A 27604-nucleotide genomic window follows, 5' to 3' on the forward strand; every position below is an offset into this window, starting at 1 on the left:
AAGGCGAGGTTTAGTGGTCAGCACCATCTTTTCACCACTTAGGTGAACTTTATGGAATATAAAAGTGTTTACTTGAAGCTGTGCTTACATAAGGGATATGGGACACCCACATATATATGTCACACATGATTTTAGAACTACAAAAATCAGACAGTATGAGGCCGAATCTTCATTTATTCATTTGCCTTTGGTGCTTCAACAGGCAATTTCTTTACAATCCAGGATTTTAGTTTCTCTATTTCAGTTCTGTTCAGCTCATGATTGAGGTTTGGAAAAGTATGAAGTGATGCTGATACTCCCAGGGACTTTAACATCTTGTTGGTCTCTTCACCCCATGAGTAGAGAACTAGTTCATCAGCAGTTCCATGGCACTGAAATAATTCTGGAAGAGCACTATCATTTCTTTTCAAAGCCTAGATGGAAAGGAGACACTGTCAGACATACTGCCAAAAATTTTAAAAGAATATTTACAATTACATGGTGACAACTTATATAGCATTGCACTTACTAATCTACATTTTAGGGGTCATATTGTACTATATGGAAGTAAACAAGGAAATACTGGAAAAAAATGCCCTTCAAATTCCAATATGGTAACTCTTGACAAATGATAAGGTTTACCTTAAGGTCTATACCTGTCTCCAAGTAAGAGAAACAGAAAAAATTCTTGACAGCAAATGGAGCTCATGAGTATTATAATGCATCACAAATTTTCGAAGAATAGTTATGCTTACACAGACTCTTTAACAACTACGGAAAACTAGCAAAGCATTTCATTTGTTAATCTCCTTGTACACTTTAATAATTGTACTGTCTGCACAAAAAAGCTCAACAAAACATCATTTAAAGACAGCTTTAAAGCCTCACTTCCCTAATATTCTGATTATTTATTTCCAGGAAATGGCATAAGTTTAGAATATGAATCAACTACCTCAGATGAATAAACATGTATATTGGATTTTAATCACCACATTTTCCATGTAGCTAAGCAGGTTTTCTATAACACCTACTACACACTCACCTGGTAAACAGCAGAGTCTTTATTGAGAAAACTAGATAAGGCAAAGACTCCTGCCAAATCCTGATGAAACCTATATGCCAAATGCATTGCTATTCCACCTCCCATCGAAAAGCCTCCTAGGGTGCAACAAAAGAAACAAAGATTGGATTTTTCTGTAAGTCTTTGTAAACCAGTGTTCAATTTATCATCTTCAGAGTTGTTTCTTGTATACATAATACAGTAAAAAATGTATCTTAAAGGTTACAATGATCTTAGAATCACTGAATCGTTTAGGTTGGAGAAGACCTCTAAGACCATCAAGCCCAACCTATGACCCAATACCACCTTGTCAAGTAGACCATGGCACCACGTTCAGTTGTTTCTTGCACACCTCCAGGGACAGTGACTCCAGCACCTCCCTGGGAAATCCATTCCAATGTTTAACAACCTTTCTATGAAGAAATTCCTTCTGATGTCCAACCTGAACCTCGTGCGGCAGAGCTTGAGGTTTAATTCAAAGCATGATGCAATTAAGACAACTGGAAAGCTGAAGTAGTGCTGAAGATTCATTACTGAGAGAGGCGAAAAAGGAACAGTCAAAATGCCATTACTTGAGAAGCCATTTGTGTATGGTCCCTACCAGGCAGCTGAATACTGTGGCCATACATACTCTGACATTAAGGAAGTAAAACTTATGAACAGGTAATTCTCACTGCTTTTGGTATTCAAGTTATTTCTCCCCTAGGCTAGCAGCACTCACACTAGATCATGAGATAGAAAGATCTCTATTGTACATAATCAATGAGCATTCACACTTAAACTAGGATTGAGGATATTTTTGATGTTACACCTTGGGATATTTTATAAATAGGGAACAAATGCAATGTACTCCCCCTGAGCTCTAACAGGATCTCTGAATTAATGGCCTTCTGTGATCCATATGTCTCTTCAACTGCACTAATTCCTTACATAAGATAATTCCTCAGGGATGATTTTTACATGACAAATACTTATTCATTAGGAAAGAAATCCAGACTACCACATTACTTCACAGGGACACAGTACACAGGCCATTATATTGACTGTATCCAGATAATGACTGGAGTGATGTTTCCTTTAGTTTCTTATGTGGAATCTGATCATTTATTTCATTTCCTTTTGATCACTCTGAAGAATGCTGTCATCCCAAACCCCAGAAGAAGCACTTCTACTCTAAGAGACCATTTTGCATTTGCTTACAAATAAATACAGACAATGCTTTGACAACATATAAAATGAAGTCCATTTTAAGTATTTCAGATTACAGGAAGAAAAGCTGCATTGAAAAGTCATTACTAGTTTGTAAATGATTTAATCTTAAAATTTTGTACCCAGTTAGTCACAATCTGGCACACTGTCTGCAATTACTCACCAGCAGTCTTTGACAGTGCAGTCACCTTCTGTTTAGAAGAATATTAGGTAATGGCTCTTTTATGTGGCTCATACTACTACAAGAAAATGCAATACAAAGGCCTAGCTCTTGGAATTTGATTTGCATGGGAATACATGAAGTTTATCACCTGATACCACAACAATTTTCAAGTAAATGCTGTGTGGCAAATGCTTCAAAAACAACAATTTGAATAAGCATTTATAGCTGCAGACTATTCTTTTCAATTACAAGAAGCATTTCAATAAAAGTGTATGTTTGACTTAACACATAAAAGACATTCTCAGTCAAGAACTTCTACAAGAATTCAAATTTTGGATGAAGGAAAAATAAGAGGCAGGTACAGATATTACACAAAACAAAGATATGAAATGACAGAATGTAAACAAAACACAAAAGTACATGTATACAGATGATCTCAGCACGAAGAATACATAAACTGTACAGCATTGCTAAGCAGATTGTGTCAGGAGTGTTAGACAAAATCAAAATGACACAGCAACATCTAATCCCTAGATGGGCAGAACACTGCAATCTCTTCACCCATCTACTTCCCTACTTGAGACCAATCTACTTCCAAGACACACAAAGACTGCACAGAAGTTCAGAGTTTGCCAGTAAGTTTCAAATAAAGAAGTATGTTCACTTGCAGTTTTCCCCTCATACATATTTTAATGAGAACTGTGATTAATGCTTCAAGACAGTTAAACAGGGTTAGCTCTACAATGCTCAGGATGCCAGTTCAGGAAAGTACCTAACTCTTTGTGTTAACTTCCCTGACTCACAAAGGAGGTTTATGTGCAGGCTAAAAGGGGAGCACACACAAAACAGACACAATTATGTAAAATACTTTCAGTTGCAGAGAAAACTCACTCAAGGATGCATTTATGACCTCAAATCTGCTTCAGTGTAGTGCTGATTTTTAGGTAATGCCCCTCTGCAATAAGAAGAAAGCTGCTTGCAACTCACTTTGCTAGTTCAGAAAGATATGCTGAAATCACACAGTCATCACACTTCCAAATTAAAGAATTTGAATCAGAAGGAAACTCCCATGCAATACTTTACTAAAGCGAAAACATTCTTTTCTGGAATATAATCTGTAACTATGTTAAGGTAATCTCAGCCACAGGATGATGTAACACAGTGTGTGAACAGAAACTGAATTTCTCATAAGGAATTTATTCCTGATTGAATAAAACAGAAACCCTCATCACAGTTGCCATTTTTCAGTGATAAAGAATTCCTTTCGGAGCTTGCAAATGGCCTTAGGAGCCTTTTAAACAAACCTCCAGCTCACTTTTGCTAAAGAGCTTGCTTTGTATTAATTTGCTTCACATTTGTATTTGTCTGAAATGATAACCTGGTCCATGATGACACTTGAACATTATATGGGGTTCAGGAAACCAAGTATTTGCCTACTGTCAAACTTCAGCTTTGTTTGTATTTCATCCAACAATGTCTGCGTTTGCATCTCAGAAAAGACTATTCTCCAGCACAAGGGTTTCTTTATTTTTGTCTCTCCTGTCCTGTATACCTAAGAGGATGCTAAAAACTGCCTTCTCCCCCATGCTTCACTTTAGTGGCTGCATTGAGCTATTCCTGAATTCAGAAAGTTCTTTAGGTGCCCAATCTTCTTTACAGAAAAAACAGCTCTCTAACAAACACAGGTTTGACATTGCCAAGTGCATTCTGAGTCATACAGATATGACTGTAAAATGCCTTGGTCCATTTGCTATAATGATTATGGAAATAGGAAGCAACAAACATCACTTTTTCACTCTTTTTGGTAAAATTTTAACATGTGCTCAAAGCTGTTTGCCACACAAGAAATCACAGCCATGGGGACCAAAAATATTTATGAATCATACCTAGTGCACAAATTTTGAAGAAAAAAAAGAACAGGAGAAGCTAAATCCCAGACTTTGATGAGATTAGGATTTGGACTTGGGTGTAGTTTGGGGTGTTTATTTTAAGCAGTATTTCTTCTCTAGTCTCTCTGTAGTAGTTGTTCTTCAACTTTCCTGTATTTCTTCAAATTTGTCAGTACAGCTTTGGTAACCAAGTGGCAAGAAATGAATCCTACAGCACACAGTGCCTGTGCCAGCACAGCACAAGACAAACACTCTTCCATTGTATAAGGCTACACCAGCACAGTTAGAAATTGTCTTGGCCTGTTCTGTTGTTATCACAATACATTACACACTCTTGCCTCCTTTTCGTTCCACTCTCACAGCGTTTTTCATTCGCAGTTTCTCCTTTTTTAGTGTTTCAACTTAGAGTTGCTTTAATCAGTTTGTTATCAGGAATTTCTCCCCAAAGCTACATTTCAGTTTACTTTCCCGTTTCTCTGGGGACTTTGTGATTTACCTTCTACTAATGGTAACAGCACAACCTTGTTCTACACATCATCTACAAAGAAGCAGACTTTCTGTTTTGACCTTCCCTTTTCATCAATGAATGGAAGTATTATATACATTTAACAGTGGTCACAAATGAATATCAGCAAAGAGTACAAATGCCAGTGGAACAGCAAATTCCCTTCTCCACAGAACTCCCTGAACACTGCTTCTGTGTTAAGTGCTCAAACATGTACTTTGTCTCAAGTGAATTTCCTCACAGCTGTGATTTTCTCCTTTTAATCTCTTCATGAAACTTCACCAAACAAAAACCTTGCACACCAGCAATGAATGGTTTCCACCTTTGACAGCCTTGTTATTCTGTTTGTTACTTAGTCTTTACAAGAGCAACAAACTTGAGAGTCTTTACAAGAACAAAGGCAACTTCCCTTGAGTGGCTCAGCCACTTGCTCTTGTTGAGAACATGAATCAATTTGCTCCCCAACCTTCCTACCAGTCAAAACACATTTGGAAATGCACATTTAAGTGGTACGAGTTTTACCACTTTCTTGTAAAAACAAGTGTACAATTGTTTCTAACATATCAACTCGCAGTAAAACCAGAACCAGTTACACTTTTATTTTCAACTATTATGGGTAATAGAGGGGAACCCAACATGTGTACCAAAGGAGTCGTAATTTTTAGCTCTGGAAGGAAAATAAAATCCATGAAAAGTCTCAAATCAATTTTTATTAAGGTGTTACTCTGCCAATCTATTGCTTACTTCAGGTACCCAGTGTGTTTTCTTGGTTGCTTCTAGAGAGGATGACAGCACTGCCCCGCTGCAACACTCACCTGTCATTTTTACAGTTAGCATAACTGCACAACATGGGAAAAAGGAAGAGAACAACCTATCCTTTATGCTCACGGTATTTGTGATTCTAAACTGAATCACAGAAAGCAAAGCAGAAAATAGCTCTCTAAAGCAAATAGTGAAGCACAAAAACAGGTTGTTCTGCAGAGCTGTGAACCTACTGTTAGCAGAGGTCTTTCAGAAGAAGTCAGAAAAGCAATGATAAGGATTTGCTTAAATAGAGCTGAACCTGCACTGACACATGACAATGGAATAGCAAATGTTGTTAAGTCTCACTCTTCTATGATTCTTTTGGCACAACTGTGAAGAAAGTACAGGTTAATTTGTACCCTGTGGCATGTCTGCACAACTCTCAAGCATTCTAAAAGCCCATCCATCCATTTAATTTTGCACTGAATTCAGGCATTTATTAAAGATGAGTAAGGACATGTTTTCAACAGAATTCGTAGCAAGGCTGAAAAGATCAGAACTCGATTCACTTTATAATTATTTTCTTACCAAAGTCATTACCTTGTATGTGATGATAATATCATGATTGACTTATTTTTGAGTTTACTACTGCGAGTCTTACTTACTCCTAATCTTCACCACCATTTGCTAAACCTGTCATTCACCATACTGAGAATGTGCCACTTCTCAGAGTCTTTAGATACATTGACACCATCAAATGCTGGGAAACACAGTAACAAGTAATGGATCCCACTCCTAATTAAACTTAGCGTCGTACCTCCTACTGAAAGAGTTATGAAGGAAATAGAATGATTAATTCGTTAATGTCTCTTTTTACTTCCTGATGTGTAATCTTGAGTAGCAGAGATCCAAAAGGAAAACACATGGTCAGTTCAGATACAAAAAGAACCCCAAAAACCAAGAGGAACAAACATTTACCCCTAAGTATAAATGCAATGCAAATTTACATTGATGCACTGGAAATTAATGCAATGTTGCAGGTATTATGGGGAAGATGGACTAACAGTACTGCTTTGAGCCCAGCATCAGGCACAATTTGGATAAACCACAAAGCCACGTAGTGGGAGGTACAGAAAGAGAAATCTCATTTGAATTGCAGTGAAAAACAGCAAAACAAATCTACAAATTTACTCCATGAGAACAAGGCAGTAAGTACCTCTGAATGGAAGACAATGTCATCCTAATAAAGACACAAGATACAAGATAGGATGAGTGACAATGAAAGGCTTAGAAGCCAAAAACATAAATGCCAAGATTGTAGGTGAAATAGTTTGCTCAACACTTTAACGATTCATTGTTGGATGTTTTTATCCTCACATATTTACAGAATCCTCTCTCTGGGATGTCAAAGCCAAGATATTTTCCCCCCCACTCCCATACCTTTCTCACACACACTGAGAGAGAAGGAAATGCTAATATTTTCAAGAAGCATGGAGCTTTCATGTTGCTTCCACCATGGTTCAGTAGCTATGTAAGAAGTCTAGCAAAAAACAAAAAGTGGTTGTGTGTCTTGTGTTATTGTTACAGTACAAGAGGTCGGGAATCATGCATATGTTTTTTGGCATTTAGTCAAACCTACAGGACTGTTATGGAAAGTTTATTTTCACTGGCTGCGTACACAAGTGACTACAGGTGGCAGAGACCAACACGCTTGGATCAGCACTTCTGAGCTACACAAAAAGTGACCTGTGAAAGTAGAAAATTGGTGCTAAATTAAGAACAAAAAAAGAACAAAAAGACTGCCTTTCACTGACGTGCAGTTGACTACAGCGAGCTCTATCAAAATGCTCAGAAAACGAGAGAGCCATTTCTTTCAAGAGCTTCTGACATATTCTCGAATCAGATTGTTGAAATCTTTAACAATTTTCACCTAAGTGGAGTTTTTTTACAATGCAGTATCAATGTGGAAGCAGTTAAAAAAACTCAAAACAACAGAACAACCAACACAAGAAAACAAAAACCAAAACCACCACCACCTGAAAAACCAATTTAGCTTTAAATAGAAAAAGAAATTACTGTCCCACATTTTAAACTGTGGCTTGTTTGGCCAATTTAGCAATGAATTCAGGCATTTATAAAGAAGAAATACATCCTGTTTTTTAAGAAAGGATACTATCAAAGCTCCAAGTGTCAAAATTTGACTAAATTCATAACATTATTTTATCTCCAAAGTCAATAAAACCTACTTACAGCACTATTTGCAAGGAGTGCTTTAGCCAGGAAGACCAGTAAGAGTAACTCAACAAGAATGTCTGGTAAAAAACTAAGTACCATTATCAAATTCTGGGGATGATATAATTATTTTTTTGAATAATTATGTACTGCTGTTAGTCTCCCTTCCTTCCTCCTCCAAGGTCAGGGGAAATAAAGCTTAATCAGAAGCCTACTTCCTTCAAAAGACTTGTGTTAAAAGGAAAGCAACTCATGAAACTGTCAGGAGATAGGAAGGGGTAGATGAGCCATGTCACAAAATTAATATGGAAGCTTTAAAAATACGACTTCATTTACATCCAGTAAACTAAGCAATTTAATTCTTTAGCAGTAGATTCATAGAGCAGCTGTTAAAAGCAAGGCTGCACCAGCATTTTTCTTGATAAAGAAGAGAGGAGTGGCACCGTACAACCTGGACTCCATCCTTGGCTTTAGCTCTGCTTTACAAGCAGCCACTTGTGGATTTCGGAGCTATTGAAGCAAACAACGCAGGCTATCATTTCTTTCAGAGAAAATGCTCTTACTGCCCCACCATCCTGAGCCTCGTGGAAAGACTGAATGGTTCAAGAAGGGGAATCATCCCCCAGAACACCAGGTGTTGGGCTTCTCATTTTCCATGTTTGAGAGCCCACTGCTGCTTCCCATCTCTTCCCACTCGCTCACCTTTGCACAGTGCTCCCTCAGATCTTGCCTTCTTATCCCACACCTCTGAGCTGTCAGCAGCTGCCCACCTTCCTGCTTGCCTAACACCTCACTCGCCCTCATCCAGCAATATCTGACACTCACTCTCAGTCTGTAATTTCTACTCCTCTATCCCATATAAAACCATAACCTTCAATCTTGTTATGCTGGTCATAGTCATTTTGTTTTCTTTCCAGTCATTAAAACTCCCACTTACTACAAAATGGTCACTCAACTCAGTTCTCCTTAACCCTTTAAGGAGCATTTCATTCCCTGTAAGTACCTTCATGCAACTGCTCTGCTCTTTGGTTTCTGTGACCTTCCCAAAAAGGCCCCCACTGTTCTTCACAGACTCCCAAGTTCTCCATTTGCTTCTCTCAATTATTTTGTCTCTATTTTCCATAATAAGATATGTACCAGTATTCCCATTATGGATCTCCAACATGACTCAACATGCACTATGAATTCATAGCAAAATTTCACCATGGTTTCTCCTGCTATAAATGTCTTATTTTTCCCTTTACCTCACAAAGGCTGCCTCCTCCAACTCCATGGTACCAGCAGTCACAAATCCACTGACTGCTTCCCACCTGTTACCTTAAGGCCCATCTTCCTGTACCAGATGGATATTCCTGACTTTTTTAAAGAGAAATCTAAAAAGATCTGACAGGACTTAGTTATCTGACATTCTAAGCAAGTAACCATACCTTCCATTATCTCCTGTACACCAATCTCCTAAACTCAGAAAAATTTCAGGCCACACATTTCTCCTTTCCCAGAGGACATTACAGTTTGATGCAGACATACTGACTTGGCCTCACATTTTCTTTTGATCAAAAAAACACAGAATGGCTTGAGTCAGAAGAAACTCTAAAGATTATTTGGTTCCAGCCCCTGCCATAGGCAGGAAGTCCTTCCACTAGACCAGGTTCCTCAGGGCCCTGTCCAATCTGGCCTTGAACACTTCCAGGGATGGACATCCCCAACTTCTCTGGGCAATCTGTTCCAGTGTCTCAGCACCCTCAAAGTAAAGAATTTCTTTCTAATATCTAATCTAAAGCTATGCTCTTTCAGTCTAAAGCCATTCCCCCTTGTCCTATAATTACACAGCTTTGTAAAAAGTCCCTCCCCAGCTTTCTTGTAGGCCCCTAGGTATTGGAAGGTGCTGTAAGATCTCCCCAGAGCCTTCTCTTCTCCAGGCTGAATACTATAAAGCTGCAGAGTACGTTTACAGAGAAGTCCTAATCTCCTGTAAGAAACAATGGCAGAAGATGGGCAACTATTTGCACAAATTCCTAAGACAATTAATGTCACCTTTATGCATAGAGACCTTACACGATCTCTAAGCTTCACTCTTCACTGCATCACGTACTGGTTAATGACCAAAACCAGTGCAGAAAGGCACAAAGTTCTGGTGGAAGAACACTTCATTTTGTACAGCCACAAGTGACACAATTTTCCACTACCAAGTTTCTTATGCATCCACATGAGTCCCCTTCTGTACTTTGGACGAAGTAACTCAGGGCTGCCTTATTTTGCTTTTTGCATAAACATTGGGCTGAACCATGAGGATGTATGATTATAGTCTCTGTCAGGTGGGGAAACAGAGCTCTCAAGAGTGAAAAAACAAGTACAGTTATTTCTGATTTATATGTGAGGAATGCAAACACACTGAGACGGGGACTTCCAAAGAATCTACAGGATGAAACACTCAGTGCATGCCAACTTCCTTACTCTGCTTATGACTTGGAAAACAACGTTCATACTTTGCAGTCTGACTATTTTTAATTTTGAAGGCTTCAGAGGAAAGGAAAAAAGCCTAGTAGCACACTGGATCTGTACACAGAACATCTCCCAGCCTGCTCAACAGCAAAGCACCTGCACTTCTCCAGCTGCTTCCAAGTCAGCAGGTATAGCACAGGAAAGACAGATCAAAGAGACTCTGTTGACAGCCATCCAAAACAATGCACTCTGCAGCCAGGGCAATGAGCCAGGAAGGGAAAGCAAGCACAGGCCTTCACAGAGCAACATGGGGCTGGACCAAGAAAACACACCAGGCTGAATGGTAGTGGCTCAACTATGCAAGATTTTGACGGCGTGACTCAGGTGGACATAAATTTATAAGATCCCACCTTAAGAGTTTTTCCCCCAACCTGGAATAGTCTGTGGTCTAGAGATGGGACAGGGAGCCAAAGACTTGTGAATTCTCACTCCCTCTCTGCCATAGGCGATTTCATCATCCTCAACTCCTGCGCCTCAACATCCTGCTATCTATTTCACCGAAGTACTGTGAAAGTTACTGGAAATTTGTGGAAAGAGAAATAAAGATAGACTCATATAAACTATTACAGCTAATACTTCATTTGTTATCAAGTGTTAACCTTTAGTGCTATGTAACATGCACATTTTTCCTGCATGAATTAATTTAACCCAAAATGATTAGAGCAGTAAGGAAAAGTTCACGATTATTTATATGCTACCTCTCCATTCTCCAAAATGCACGTCATTTTTGGAAAGTGTACTTTTCCATCCTTGAAAAGGGCTTAAAGGCAATAGTAAAATTATGTACTTCTCAAAGTAAATCACTGACCACTCTATTTTAAATAATGATTACAAATGACTGTTGACAATAAAAACAGTTTTACATTTTGAGGATACTGCTTACAGTTAGCCACATTCCCCACCTGATATGGGTTTAAATAAGAATTCAATATTGTTGAGGACTGGCTATTGAAAAGGCTGTTCAGCAGTTTCAAGCCATGCTCATGAGCCTTCAGGATAGAGTAAATTCAAAGGAGATGATCTCTTAACCATTAAAAAAACATTAGAATAAACGCATTATAAATAAATCTCTTACCTATGAGTATCCTATTCTTGGCAATGCCGTTCTTAACCTCATCGTTGATCAGCTCTGTAAGGCCCAAGCACATGGAATCGATGCTTTCAATGTGTTCAGGAACGTCATTACAGATCTTATACCTGTCAAACCACACATTGGAAAAGGCTCCTTTCATAGGTGTATATGGCCTGGAGTGGTGGAAGGAAAGAAAACAAATGATTAACCAAGCATAAGACCAAAAGCCTGAAGCATATGTAATAAATAAAAAAAAATTCAGTATATCTCCAGCAAAAGAGACCTCTTTGAGGTCTAACTCCTTTTACATCCGGTCACATTGCATTTCCTTGCACTCAAGTCATGGTCCTTCAAGAATGAAGCCAACATTTGGAAGCTATGTAAAATGCAATTTTCAGCCAGTTCAATGTTAATGTTGGTTAGGTCAGCTAAACATTTTAAATCTTAAGCCTGTCAAGAGGTTCTTAATCCTAAACAAAGCTAGGGTTGAAATCCACACTGGAATATGACAAACTGAAGTAACTTCTAAACCAGACAGCTTTGCAGGGGCTAACTTTATGGAATTCAATTGTCTAATTCTTGACAAAATTGACAGGGGATGGGTATTATGAACCTCTAGGTATTAAAAAAGCCTGGCAATTTCTCTTTTTGTCAAATAAATACAACAATCCTCATCTTAATGGGGCAAGTATCTCATAAAAATAACTGAAAGAAATGCCATGTGCTTACTGGACTGGTGCACAAACAAGAGACATGATACTACCCACCATAACACCACATTGTCAGAATATTATTTTAAGTGCTTCAACAGGCTGCCCAAACCCTAGATAATCAAGAAACCTTCAATTCAAAGAAGCTTTTTCTTTGTTTTTAAATAAAGATGATTAATAGCGCCCTGAAAATCCCAAGAAAGGTGATCTAATTGCCTTGCAATGGCTCTACAATATATTACAAAACATACTGCTATGAGATCAATCATCTCAAACAAAGCCCCTTGAAACCCTTACTCGCTTTGTTCAACCAGAGCAAATTCTTCATTTTTACTTAAGCTTAGATCAGATTACAATCATCATCCACAAAAGGACAGCTTTTGATAGATTTCTGGATGGGAACACACTGAAAATGCTAAAGTTGACTTCTGTGCTGTCTCTGAAATTTTTTCAATACTAGGATTAAACAAAACCACAACTAACCTAAAATGAGAAAGCCACTAATTCAGTTATTCTTAATGAAGGAACAAGTTCTGCCTTTATTAACAAGGCTTCACATATGTAAACAGCTATTTCTAAACCAGTACTGCCACTGGGACAAGTGTTCAAGATAATACTATTTGCACTGTTCAGTCATAAAAGTAAAAAATGAGAGAACAAAGGTTTTTTTCTGCCTGTTGTCATGAACATGAAAAAAAAGTCCATGATTTAAAGGTAAGGAAAATATACAGAAAGAGGCAACAATCAGCAACAGATAGGTACAAACAGACACACTACAGGTTCATCTTTTTCATCAAAGCTTCAGGGTACCTCAAATGTACTGTGATTGAAAGTGCCATACAGTATGTGGTCAAGTGCCTTAGGTAACCCCTCATTTCCTTAATTCAAAACTAACTTGTTATTTCCAAATTACAAATTATTTCCTTAATACAAACTGTAGACTTAAGCACCAGAATTTTAAAAATAGACCTACTTTTTCTTCAAGGTAGCCTTTACTTGTCTATAAACAGTTGACTCCTAAATTGAAGGAAATTCAGTGGAAATATCTTGTATACCCAGCAACATAAAGCTACGTTTTAAAAATATTATTAAAATGCATTTGCCTTTTTTAGTGTCTTCTCTTTAGAATCCTATCTCCAGGATTCTTCCCAAATGAATTTATCAACACCTAATAAGAAATAAGATTACAAATATCTAATTCACAGAAGTCAATTTCTAAGAAGAGATATTCCAGTCAAACCTATCAAGAGCAGAATCAGTGGAGTTTCTGGAAGTCACTTGGACAATGTGATGTACAATGGACTAAATGCCTGGGCAAACAGCATTTAATCCATGATTTTAGCTTATCTCAAACACTTTTACCTCAATCCTGGTTAAAATGTGTAGCAGACAGAGTGCTTTATTTTCTAGTAAAGTCAGAGTACCTAATACTTGTGTAAGAAAAGATGTGAAAGGTTTTAGTATTTGTCATGGTTTAGCATAGTTTGGTTGAACCCACTACAGTATTATTATAGCAGGTTGACCCAGGATTTATATGGAACAAAGATACATACATCTATTGCATTACAGCAATTTACTGTTATATTACATAAATATTAAAACAGGTTTCCCCACAACTAAATGACAAGATCATACCATTTATGAACAGGTCAAAATTCATCACGAGATTATAATACTTGATCAGATGTTGACACTCAGGATTTCTACTTGCTGTCTTTGCAAATTCTTCAGTAAGACAGATGAAAGACCAATGTCTTTTAAGCCCACAGGCAAAGACCCCCAAGCAAACAGACAAGTGGCTTTCAGCTGCCTCAAAAACATCCTTGCAAACACTCTTGATTTCTCAGAAATGCATTAAAAATAACCTTTACATAAAGCTGAGAAGTAAGATTCTTTTAATGGTTCACCCAACTGGCACATCTGTTTTAGTCATTCACCTTTTTCCTTAAGTAATCCCTTTATTAGCTGGCATACTACAACTCAGACATTACCACGGTAAACAAATATGTTTGGCATGGAACCATCTGTGCAGCTCCAAGAATACAGCACCAAATTTTTTCATACAATTAAACCACACACACAAAAAAAATCCCTATGTTAAACTGACATGAGAAGCTGGACTGAAATATGCAAAAGCAAAAAAAAAATATAGAGCAGAGTGGAAACTCCATCCAACAAGATCAACATGGTCAGTTAAGGACAAAGTCAGACCAAATAATCAGCTTTAAATTTGGGGTTTTTTTTGTTTTGTTAGGTTTAATCAAAATTCATGCCATTAGTCCACCTGTGCCTCACTTTCCTTCTTCTCTTTTAAAAACGATACTAGAAATAAAGCTCTGTGTCTCTAATACTGTGTGCTGTTGAAACTGGGAATGAAAATATATAGTCCCTCAAGATGTGTGGGCATTTTTTCTTACTGGGTTTTAAAGGGTGTGAGTGCTTATGTTTCGCTTGTTCTGGAGCACATAAAAGATTCAAATCCATATAAGAAAACAAGAATCAAGAACCCTCTCTCTGGGTATATTCAGCTTCCAAACTTGTATGTATTTTTAAGAGACAGTTGAAAGTAAGTTCAATTTGTATGAATTTCTCTCTTAAAATTCAAAAGTCAGAAGAGACAGCAAAGGAGACATGGCTAATATCAAACATCATTTAAGAAACTGCAGGCATTAGGAGGATTAGAATCTTTAAAATGCTTCCCAACATCCCCAAATCACTCTAAATGATGTTTTCTGATTACTTTATAGCTCCTATTTGTAAAGGTGTCATCGTAGATCAACATACTTCTTGCATTAGAGTGCAGTCTCAAGATCCTACACAATACTTCCACTGTCTTAAAACGAAAATATGTCCTGTAATATCTTTGTAAGTAGTTATCATCATTTTAATCTCAAAAAGAAGTAATTTTCACTGTTGATTTCACTGTGAAGTTTCAAAGCAATACACCTCATTCCAGATTTTAAAAACTCAAGATAGATTAGCTTCTGCTAACCTGAGTTCTGTAGTAATGAAGAAAACATGATGAAAGTAGGTAGCAGCAACACCATCTATTTCCACCTTTCTGAAGCATGAACATATCCTCTAGACCTTCTTAATCATGTTTAGAATTGTGCCAGCTAGTCTGAAATTATCTTAACAGAAGTGGAGAGCAACCAAATGATGCTACACAAGGTTCAAATTCTGATCTCAAACTATGGCAAATCCCATCTCCAAAATGATGATATTAGTATAGTGATTCACATAAAACTACAGGTGGTTTTGTTCATTACCCAATAAATCACTGTCCCTATCCAACATTTTAAGTTAGAGGACAAGCCAGCAGTTATAGCTGCATTAAATAAGAGTAGAAGACAGCACATTGATAAATGGCAAATATTCTTCCCCCAGCTCTTTCTCCTGATGCACAATTGTATCACTGCTCAGCACTACGATCACCCTGCATTACATAAACCCAGACCACTGGTGCTGGCTCCAGGCTTCCAGACAGAACTTCCCGAAATGTCAGACAGAACTGGAAATTTATAGTGAAGTTGGGCTTCAAGATTGAAATAAAGACAAAGGAAGATCAAAATTTACAGAAATCCTCAATTTTTCTTGCTTCTCAAGCCCATCTCCTCTCAGTTAGGAGACAGGGACTCTCAAACTGTACTGCTGTCTTTTGGAAGACTGTGCACCCCTCTGAGAAAATCTACAGGGCACACTACCACAGTAGGTCTACATTGCTCTGATGAGACTCCACCTGGAGAACTATATCCAGTTCTGGAATCCTCAGAACAGGAAAGACATGGACCTGTTGGAGCAGGTCCAGAGGAGGGCGACAAAAATGATCAGAACACCTCTCCCACAAAGAAAGGCTGAGAGAGTTGGGTTTGTTCAGCCTGGAGGAGACAAGGCTTCAGGGAGACCTTACTGCAGCCTTCCAGTACTTAAAGGGGCCTATAAGAAAGATGGGAACAAACATTTTAGTGGGATCTGTTGCAACAGGACAAAGAGGAATGTTTCAACTTAAAATGGGTACATTTAGACAAGATATAAGGAAGGCATATTTTACAACAAGGGTGCTGAAACAGCAGCACAAGGTTGCACAGAGGTGGTAGATGCCGCATACCTGGAAACATTTAAGGTCAGGCTGGATGGGATTCCAAGCAACACAATCTAGTTGAAGATCCTGCTCATTGTTGAGGGGCTTAAACTAGATGGTCTTCAAAGCTCCCTTCCAATCCAAAATATTGAGTGGTTCTAGAAGCAAGTCTTGACTCTCTTAAAGCTAATGGCTGGTTTTTTGAATGAAAACAAGTGACTCCCTAATCCCAAATTCTCTCATTTCATAAAGTCACTGCTGAATTTCAGTACTACATTTTAATAGAAAATTTAGGTCAAAATTCTGCTTTTTAATTCCCCCTGTCTCTTGAGGCAGAAAGCAAATTTTAAAAGAAATGGGGAGGAAAGCAGAGAATCCAGCTAGTCAAATACGTAGTATAAATTGGAAACTCTAGTCCAAGGTACATCTTATGTTAAAACTGAGGGTGAACATATCTTAACAATGAAGCTTTGTGGTATGGTAACAGAGCATGTGATGTGTCCAAAATTCAAACAGCTTTAACTTAGAACTACACTTAAAAAAAAAAAAAAAATTCTAAAAGGAAGGCAAGAGTCATCTCCGTAAGGAGCAATTTTGGCTGTTCTCCAGAAAAGGCTATGCCCTGTTCACTCAAACACATGCAAATGCTTTTGATAGAGCTGTTCTGGATGCACATTGTCTGAAATGAGAGCTGACTGAGCCGGTACAGAATGGTTACCTGAAGAAATACTATGCTGACAGCTTTTGTTACTTGAGACAAATCTTATTCATTCAAGACAAAGGGAGCTGCAATAGAATCTGGCATAAAACTCAGTGGGAGAAATTAAGTTTGTTTCTGTTTCTTTGCTTCTGTTGGTTTGCTGGGTTGGTTTTGTTGTTTGGGGGGGGGGTTTTTGGAGACGGTAGAGTAAATTGCGGGGATTGGTACTAATCAGAGAACAGCAATAATTTTATGGTTGAAAAGACCATAAAAGACCTTTAATACACATTGCCAGCTCCTCAGCAACCAACTAATAGTGGCTGCTTTATACATTCACTGAAAGGAAGTAGCAAGAGGCAAACCAGGGTCCAATCTGCATCAGTTCTCCATTATGGGGTCTGAAAGGCACTCTGGGATTCAAAGTGGCATCTTTCACAAGCTGGTGGCAAACACTTAGGATGGATGAATGATACTAGCTAAGCACAGAAACCCTTGAAAAGGCTGGAAAGCAAGAGTACAGCATGGCACATAACTTAGAAATCCACAACAGCTTCCTGGAAGGGTGATATAAAAACCACTTCTCCAACTCTTCTGTACTGGAAAAGGGTTGAGAGAAGAAAAACAAGAGGCAGGATGCTTAGGAGCACAATGTAGTAAAAGGGATTAGAAATCCAAGATCATTTCCATGATATTTTAATTTGTTTTCCCGAAGCGTGACTACAGTTATCTCTGACAAGTGTTTACTGCATTCCACGTGCTATTTAGCATCTGATGTAAGTATTAGATATATGCATATCCGTAAAGTTTTCCTCACCTAATTCCAAAAAGGAAAATATAGAGTTTATCCAAGCATGCTTCGAGCATTATTATGCAGAACATGTTGAATTTCTACTTAAAGGAGATGAAAGAACCACCCCATGACACCAACCCAAACCTTTTCCATTTCTCCCTCAAGCTCCCACCTTTAAAAAAGACTCCTTTGTGTTAAATTTATGAATGAGGTTAGGGCTTACAAAAGTCAAGGATTAATAACATTTGCTTGAGCCAAAAACAGTACGATAGGCAGTGTGCACGCTCCCCTCCAATCCATCTCAAGTCCGAGCTGCAGTACCCCTGCTGCTTTTCCAATCCGAGGCCTCTCACAGGCAGAGGCTGCCAGTGGAGCTGAGTGGTGCCAAACTGTCTGGTGGTTTTGTGATAGAGCCAGATGGGGACTATGGTAAGATGAAGCTCATTTCCACCCACAAGCTGAGCAAAGATGTGAATTTAGGTGAAAAGATGGAGTACTGGGCCTTTTAGTCCTTACCAGCCACATAAAGATAATGGAAATTAGAATAAATTGGGAAAAAAACTCCAACCAGACAACAAGTTCTGCACAGAGACTTAAGTACCACAGAAAAGTTTGTTGAGTGAATGTCAAAAAGATCCACAAAATAGCCAAAGTAGTATTTACAGTTGATTTTCTGACTTGCGAAAGAGAAGGACTATCAGAATGGAATGCAAGACAACGCAAGGAATCTTTGGCCCAGATTTTTTCAAGGAATTATAGAAGGCAAGGTATATGTATTAAAACAAGCAGAGCCTAAATGGTTTTAAATTTACCACGTTAGCTCCTGCAATGCCAATTTAAACTATCACTTTATATTAAAAAAAAAAAAAGGTTAAATTGGGTGGTATTCAGTTCTGATTTAGAAACTCAATAGAAACCTAATGTTTAAGTCACAGTTGTAGCAGCTGAAACAGTATTTAAAGTTGTAGCCATCCTGACCCAAATAAAAAGGGAAAAAGGAAACACTTTCCTTTAAAACTATTAGTGTAGACGTGGCTTTAGGGATTGCATCAGCTACTAGGGCTCCAGTTTGAGCTTGTTTTTTTTAAAGATATATATTAGCATTACAATTGAGAGAAAATAGAATTCTCTTGTGTTTAACAAGTTTAATCTATGTGCAGAAGCACTAATTTTGAAAGAATGCTGGATACAATTAAAACAAGTTCTTGACTCATTTTTAAGTCTCCCAGTAGGCTACATTACCGAGAAAAAAACAAAACCTCCAAGCAATGTGTAAAACTTTTAATTTGTAAAGCAAAATTTGCATACCCCAGGTACATGCATTTAATCTCCAAACATATTCCAAATTCAGGTGTCACTACTCTCACTACATCACACCGAGCCTTCAAATCCACGTATTTTTTCCATTTTTATCTAAGCATGTGTCCTGGGTTGCAGTGTATTCTATTACCATCCCCATCAGCTGTTAAAATCAGGTGGGGCAGTGTTTCCTTGCCTCCTTCCCCCCAGACTATCTTGCTGTTAATTGCCCATCATTGTCCTGCGGCCTGACTCAGAGATAACTCCCTCCAGACTATCTTCTGTTAATGAGCCTAATCAACACTCTGCCTCATGACTCGTTACCCCATTGTGAGATGCTCCACCCAGAGGGAGGAACCAAGCATCCCATCGTGGATATAAGCTGAGGCTGAACACCAGAGACACCGGGCTTCCCACTGGATTTCCAGAGGACAGGAGCTACACAGCCACCACTGGACTTCCAGAGGAAGAGCAGACTGTTTCACTACAGGATCACTGCTTCAGAGGACTGCAGCCACCATTCTACCAGACTGCTACCACCACCCTGCCTAACAGGGTGTCAGGTTGTACCTTGACTCTGTCAGTTTGACAGTGTTTTCTTTTACCTTTTTTTCCTCCTTTTCTTTAATTTCCATTAAATTGTTATTCTGACTTGGTGCCTCCCACTGGTTTGTTTTCAAACTAGCACAGCATGCTTTTTACCACATGCATTTTACTTAGTATTTTTGCAAGTTTTTCTTTTTTAACTGTAAATTTCACTATCTATATTATGTTATTTTTGGTCAGGAAACAACCAAATATGAGACTCACTGCACTTTCCAATGTGATGGGGGATAAGTGAGACAAAATATTGCAAATACTGCCTGTCCAGGGTACATCAGGTGATCACTCTCTGTACAAACCCTGAATATTATAAAAATTATTAAAGAAAATATTTTTTTAAAAAAAGAAGTTTGATTTTTTTCTAGAGACCTATAGAGAAGAGTAAAAAACAGTTTCATAAAATGTAGTTCAGTAACATTCCATTGCTTTTACCCATAATTGTCTCTAGGGTTTGCAGAAATCAATGCTAGTGTAGACAAAGAACATATTTCTGAGTTCTTCCCAATTATATGCTGGACTGGTTTTCCAAAATAATTTTCAAATACATTGACTCTTGAATCAAAACATGTCTGAACCTCTGATGCTGTGCAAATTAAAAACGTGCGTGTTTCAGCACCTGGGATAAGAGCTAAACAAAACATAAATATAACCCAAACCCATCCTCTACCAAAAAAACCCCCAAAAACAATGTTGTGTTGAAAAATGTGAATTCCACTGCTTTTAAAAATTCGGTTCAACAGAGGCGAAGAATGTATAAGACCATCTCTATGGATCTATCAGCAGAATAACATCCATCAAAAATATGAGGAGGTATTCCTGACCTGCAGTTTATCCTGCCAAAGCCCCCAGCTTTGCAGTTAGATCATCAAACCTGCTTTTACTGGCATAACTACTTTGACAGAGAACATTCAATGTGCATGTGCAAAGTTCTCCTGGAAAAGACAGGAGCTTAGAGTATGAAGTACATCCACATTAACAGGATTTTGCCAGAAGAGCACATTAGCCAACCCTAGGAGGGTGTTGCCAAGCTTCAAGCTTTTCTTTGATTTCATCATCAGCACAAGAACCTGCAGTCAAGTTTTGCACTGACAGTGCAGTGGCAGGTTAGAGACCCACAGAGGCTCTCTCTCAGCAGCCTGACTTTCAGCCAGCACATTACTCAGCCTCTATGTGAGCAAAGAACCTGGTTTCAGAATCTTTCCAGCAGATCTGTGTGCCCATAACCACCCAGCTATAGGTCTCATGAGCAAGGATGCTGAATTCCTCCCCTGGTGCCAGAAACATCTTGAATTCTTATCAAAAGATATATGCATATATATATATATGTGTGTATATATATATATATATATACACGTGTATATATATATACACACATACATAAAACCAACATATATACTCAAGTTTAATTACTTTAATGTCTGCCATTCAAGTTTGGAAGTTCTAGGCCTTGCTTTTGTTTTCTGTGAAAGAAAGGAAGGCAACTGTTACAAAACCATTTCAAAAAAGCATAGTGTGGATTGTTCTTGAATACCAAAACAATATGAAATAGGTCTGTAAATGCTTTGTAATTGTGGTTTCACAAATGACATGTATCATCACCACTTCAGCATTGCTGCAAACAGTGGCAAACGCTGCTGTACTTAGGAGCATCTGTTTTATTTTACTGTGTCAGCTAGGGCTGTTTATCAGCAACAGAAGGCTGTACACAAGAGTACTTCTCCAGTCAAAAACAAACAGTGTTTTACATTCTTTGAATACATAACTTTTCTGTTTTGCTAAAAGCCACTTCTGAATCAACTCATGCATGGCCCTACCTGCTCTAGAAAAGAACAAGAGTAATCTCAACTTAAAAAAGAAAAAAAAAAAGAGAGAGAAATAAACTGTTTATTCATATCTTTTAATTACAACAGTATCTTTCTTCCCATCTGTTTACCAAAGTACTGAAATGCGAAGTCTTAAGATAAAAACAAATCCCTTCATTTGAGTCAGGAGACCTTGCTCATTAATTATTCATACATAGTTTACATCTGTAGTTACCCAAAGAAACCAGAACAAGTGAGAAAAGGACTGGACCTCAGAAGTGTAGTGGGGTGGAAAAGTGAAGCACTGGCCCAGCAGATGTGGTCTGAGGCGCTCTGGCTGCATATAGCATAGGGAAAAAAAACATTTCCCAGGGGAGCAACTCCTCCTGCATTTCCCCAGTATCTGGTGTGTTGGTAGGGAAGCAGTGGAGCCCATCAGCATGTGTGATGTGCCACTGGTAACTCTAGCATCACTTCAGCCTGTCATCAGTGAAGCAATGAGCACATTATTTACAGAAAATGGTATTCACTCCCTGCTAACCCAGAACACACAGCTTCAAAGGCTTCCACTCACGGGCTTGATTTTTCTGTAACACAGTGAGTACATTCACACTGCAATCTCTCAGTTGCTTTTCCTGCCTAAGTAGACCATAAAAAATACATGGTCAAGGAAAAGGTTGGGGTTTTTTTCATGTATTAGTGAGTGCCAGACAAAATCTGCTATTATACTTGTTTATACCTTCCAAGAATTTTTTTTCTGACTTTGAAACCTCTGTACCTCAAAAGTCTGTGTCACAATTTCCTTTTCCGTTCAGCATTCATCCACACTTATGCACAAATTCAGAAAGAAACTCAACCCGCTTACATTTCAAGGAAACATTTTCCTAACTTAGAGCCACAGACACCTTAAAAAAAAATGGTATTAAGAAAAATTAAACACCTCTGAAAATTAGTATTTAATATATGTTACATACATAATATATATAATTATATATTATATATTAAATATTATCTTTGGATACATTAGTATGGGGGTAGGTGTCCAACTTTTAGCCTCTAGATTTGACTTCACAAACTTTCAAAATCCTACAGGAAAAATTTTTTGCCCGTATTTCCATCTACTACTGAACACAGCATCATTTAATAACAAGACTTCAGCTTACAGCAAATGTTGAACTCGATTCTCTTTGAAATAGTTGGGCCAGGATTCAAACAAGAAATAATGTGCATTTTTGAATTCCCAGCCCTTTTTCCAGGAGCTGAAGATCTTTGACATCCTACTTGCCAAAAAGACTGACCGCCTTCAGGACTGAAACCTGGCATTAAATACAACACAATATTTTAATGGTTAATATATGGGAGTTATTACAGGTAGGATTGTGATCTGGATCATGGCTCTATAATGCCCTACAACACACATTGCAGTGTCATCTTCTATTTATATGAAGGAGATGGATAGCTACTATGAGGACAATACCCAAATTTCAACGAGAGGCTATGATTTCTGTGAACCATTTAGAGTCTTAACCACTCAAAAACACAGCTCCTGGACAACAATGCATGGTTGAGCTTCAGTTTTGTCAAAAAGCATGTACATGAGAAAGAAGAAGAAATTGTTACAACAGTCTGTACCAATATTCACAGCCTATTTTACAGTTTTGGAACACAGTAATTTAACCCTACAGTTACAATCTATTAAATGATACCTGGCAGGAGCCGTTGGGTAAATTACTTTTATATGTTGGAATGCCATGTCTTGATTCAAAATTTGTTTTATCCATGCTCTTGCTCCTTGGCCAGTATCACCTGTGTCACACAGAAGAGTACAAAAATAATTATTCTGTGCATTTAGCAAGAAAACTATGTAATAATATAATATATAATTATATTATTATAAATGATATATTATGTCAAATATACTTCAGATTGACTTAAATTATTAAGTTAATACACTAAAATGCTAAAAAAGAACTTTCTAGAACAACTTCAGTCCCCTTTCCAATGGACTCAAAACTTCCTAGAAAAAGACTGCTTAAGAGGTCTCACAACATAAGCTTAATACTTCACTACATTCAATGACTTAAGTACCTCCCAAGCAGACACAAGGCTTTATCTCTTACTTGCCATTTACCTTATTTGCTGATAACTGATAAACAAAAAATCTCGATAAACATCTTGAAAGGTGAGATAAAATAACTGTTGCTCCCCTTAGAAAAGATAATTACTTTTACTAGAGAATTTTATGTTAACCCACTTCAGAACCCAGTAAAAAAGATCTTCACATTTAATTATGCTAATATTGCACATAGGCTTTAAGGGAAAAACACAATTTGTAAAGAGATAGGTTCAGTCTAAATATCTAGCAGACTCTTAAAGAAACCTTAGTCACACAGTTCTGCTTGGAAACTAGTTGAGATCCACTCCCAATCTGTTTTTCTTCTAGTTTTACCAACTCAGCCTACAGCCAAAACCCCTGCAGACTGAAGTGCTACGAACAGGATGAACTCTTCTGCAGATAGCACATGCTCCTTTTACACAAATACACATATATACACCAGTTTCTCCAGCTTGTCTTTGCACCACTGGTATCTTCAGCCATAACTTCACTGCCACCCCTCTGAAGAGCAGGCACACACAAGTCCTCAGTATCATACAATACTTCAATCTTGAGGAATCCAGTCCATCAAGGATTATAGTTTACAGTAGGAAGGATGTTCAACCTAAAAAATTTAGTGGGGGCTCAGCAAACTGGAATTTCACTACTGCCACTCATGCCATAGGACTTTAGTCTTGCTTGAAGTTGAGGTTCCCACATATTATCAATTCAAATTGTTAATATTCTCTATTCTCTATTCAGTTCAAGTTGTTTTGTTTGACTTCAGAACTCACCCCATTTTTTTCAATAAAATGGCCAAACCAAAAGAAAAAAATATCACTGTCCTTAGCCAGGCTTACTGCCACATTACATGGACTCATCTGAACACTGTCACATGAATATACCAATTCATTGTTAAAATTATTGTAATTCCCCAATGGAGAAAAGCTGCTCTTGCTTTAGGACTCTAGCAAAATTTAGTGGCTTTTATTTATACACACATTAATGTATCTTCAAATTTAAAACAGAAGGCAAGAAGGATTCAAATCCTGCAATTTTTTCCCTGTTAAGCACAACTAGCATAACTAGAACTAACTGTTCTCTGACCTGAACACTCCACGTGACAAATAAAAAACAGGGTTGCAAAACTGACACAAACCTTACCCTGTGCTAAGTTAAACAGTAAAATCAAAGTTACCTCCTTAACTGGATGCTTCAGAACACACTCCCACAAGCACTTTGCTGATGCAAGCAGCATGGTCAGAAGCCCAAACACACCTCTGATTCTTCACAGACACTCTTGACGTACCAAGGGTTTCCTCAAGGCTGTTGTCACCTCACTAATAAACAATGTGTCTTAGAGAGGCTCAAACTAACATTTTTCTCCTTATAGAGTCCTTTTTTTTCAGTTAAAAAGCCAAGGCTTAGGCCTTGCAAATACATGCACAGAATGAACCCTCAGGTAAGTCAACCAGCTATATGAATGATTACAGAATTGGGACTTAGGTCTTTACAAACTCCTTAATGATGCAGGACAAATCATTATTCTACTATTTATATCCACCTCTTAAACTTCACAAAGGTCTGCAGAAACATTTACCGTCATTGAACACAACTTGTCCATGAAAAGGTCACAGAAAACTCAGTAAGAGAAAATTTAACTATGCCCTTCCATGTGTCAAGAACTGTCATGGTCCAAATGCTACTCAAACATGCAAGTGCTTGTATGCTCAGATAATGTAGTTTGACTTCCTAAGAACAGAACTTGAAGGAGAGGGAGAAAGAGAGGAGACTGTGACATCAGACAAAAACCAACAAACCTCCTGAAATATTAAGTCTTTCAGGCTCTTCTGAAATTTTAGCATTGTATGTTCTTCTGAACACTACAAAAGCAAGCAAATGATGGGTGACTCTGCTTTGAGTCAGTTTACAAACTGCAAAAGACTGATGGCAGCTATATTATCCTTTTCTCCCTCCTCAAGTAAAATATGAATTTCTTTCCTTTCAAATATATCTTGAATTTCCAAGTTTTCTTTCTGTGCAAAGTTTAAATTTAACAACATGTAACATGCAGATTGGATATTAGGAAAACTTTATTCACCGAAAAGGCTTTCAAGCACTGGAACAGGCTGCCCAGGAAAGTCACTGAGTCACCATCCCTGGAGGTATTTAAAAGATGTGTAGATGTGGCACTTAAGGACATGGTTTAGTGGTGGACTTGGCAGCGTTTGGTTAATGGTTGGACTCGATGTTCTAAAAGGTCTTTTCCAGCCTATGATTCTGTGCTTGTTACAACATGCAAAGTTGTAATCCTCAGCCTAAAAAGCTATTACATACTTGCTATGCCCATCTTCCTTGCCAAGCTACCAAATGGCAGCTCTACCTCAATCTGATGTAGAGTACATCAGGATTTTTCTAATATTTTTCTATACCATTTTGCACTTACATTCTGCACTCATTACAGTTTGTCTAGAGCAAGCATTACGAACAAAATGGATTCATGCCATTTGACTGCCACTTTCCATCACAAGTGCTGTACAAAGGTTTACAACTCAGGTTTACAGGCCAGCCCACAGCAACAGCACTGTGGCTACTTCTGTTTTAAATTCTATGCTGTGGAACTCTTAGAAACCAAATAAAACCACCCCATTACAAACATTATGAACAAAATCATATAAAAAAAAAGAAAAATTGTAGAGTACTTTAACCACATGCGGAATCAACCTCTAACCATAATCCTCCCTTACTCCTCCAACATTAGAGAATATTATTTCCTCAAGCATTAAAAAATTAGCATTATCAAGAGAGCTGAACACATAAACTCTTTCATTTTCATTCTTTTACTCACAGAATTTTTAAAAAGCAAAATTAAACTAGATGATAAAAATGAAACTATTAAGGACACACATCTTTGTTAAACTCAACAGAATCATCAGCTAAAAGCAAAAGTAAGCAAAACACAGGGAAAGTGTTGAGCATATTGCCATATACACATGGGCAGCTCAATAGTATTGATTACCAAGGCCTTGATCTAATAAAGACCTAAGATTACTGGGGTTTTTCTTTTCTTTTTACTGTCATGTGGACTTTAGTGTTGTTATTTAGCTCGTTAGAAATAACGTTTAAGGAAAAAAACCAACAAAACACACGCTCCCTTCCCGCCCCCAGCCCAGTCACTGATGTAGGTAAGTCCCCCCTGCAGAGAGTGGCGATGAAGCCAGCCCGGACAGGGACAGGGCTCTTTTGAACAGTCAGAGGTCTGTCAAGCCACACTGGCTTTTAAAAGGTGACAGTACTCTCATGCCAATCCTAAAACAGCAAGAGCCACTTTAATTGTGAAAATCATCCTTTGCATGTGGCTACCCTCTGAGAAGGGCAATTTAGGGCGTAACAGGACTCGGGGAAACGGTATGAAGTGTAAAGTCGGGTATTAGGAGAAGGTTGTTCACCCAGAGGGTGGTTGGGCACTGAACAGGCTCCCCAGGGCAGTGGTCACAGCACCAAGCCTGACAAAAGTTCAAGAATGTTTGGACAATGCTCTTAGGTACACTGTGTGACTGCCGGGGTGTCCTGTGCAGGGCCAGGAGTCGGACTGTGATGATCCTGATGTGCCCCTTCCAACTGAGCATGTTCTGTGATCTCCCGCAACGCGGTGTTCTCACGGAAGCCGGGCTGCTGTGAGCCGGCGCCGCCCCTGCGGGACCCTCTCCGGGCACCCGCACACGGCTCTGCCGCCCACCGCCAGCTCCTCCTTCCCGGCCTGAGGAGGGCACGGCCGCGGGGACAGGGTCACCTCAAAGCCTCCCCCAGGCCTGGCGGCTGCCGCGGCCACCCCGCCCCGCCGCCCTCTCCCGCAGCACCGGCGGGCCGACCCTGCCCGCTCCCCGGAGCGCCCCGTCCCCACGGGCAGCGGGGAGAGAAGGGAGGGAAAGCAGGCACCTGAGCCGTGCAGGAAGATGAGGGAGGCGGTGTGCCTGCCCGCGGGGGACACCACGCTCCGCTGCAGCGCTGCGGGCGCCGCCATACCCAGCACTCTCTTCCTCCTCCTCCTCCTCCTCCTCCTCCTCCTCCAGGCCGGCCCTGCCGGTTCCGGGGCTGCCGGCGGCTTGTCTCCGCCCCCCGCGCCTCTGCTGAGGCACCCCCAGCTCTCCTGGCACCGAGCCAAGAAA

The 27604-nt window shown here is 38.8% G+C and overlaps 1 protein-coding gene across 1 annotated transcript; it reads right to left on the minus strand.

The window, feature by feature from the left end:
* Positions 1 to 156: 156 nt before the first annotated feature.
* Positions 157 to 27547, minus strand: LYPLAL1 (lysophospholipase like 1). Its single transcript, XM_042051711.1, has 5 exons — positions 27375 to 27547; positions 23047 to 23146; positions 11359 to 11528; positions 1022 to 1137; positions 157 to 413 (listed from the first exon to the last, which is right to left on the minus strand). Exons 1-5 carry the CDS (start codon positions 27457 to 27459, stop codon positions 174 to 176), a joined length of 711 nt encoding a protein of 236 aa, XP_041907645.1. The 5' UTR covers positions 27460 to 27547; the 3' UTR covers positions 157 to 173.
* Positions 27548 to 27604: the final 57 nt, after the last annotated feature.

This window comes from Corvus kubaryi, unplaced genomic scaffold, assembly GCF_017639235.1.
Source record: "Corvus kubaryi isolate FWS band 111438036 unplaced genomic scaffold, C.kubaryi_AGA036_p1.0 76, whole genome shotgun sequence".
NCBI lineage: Eukaryota > Metazoa > Chordata > Aves > Passeriformes > Corvidae > Corvus > Corvus kubaryi.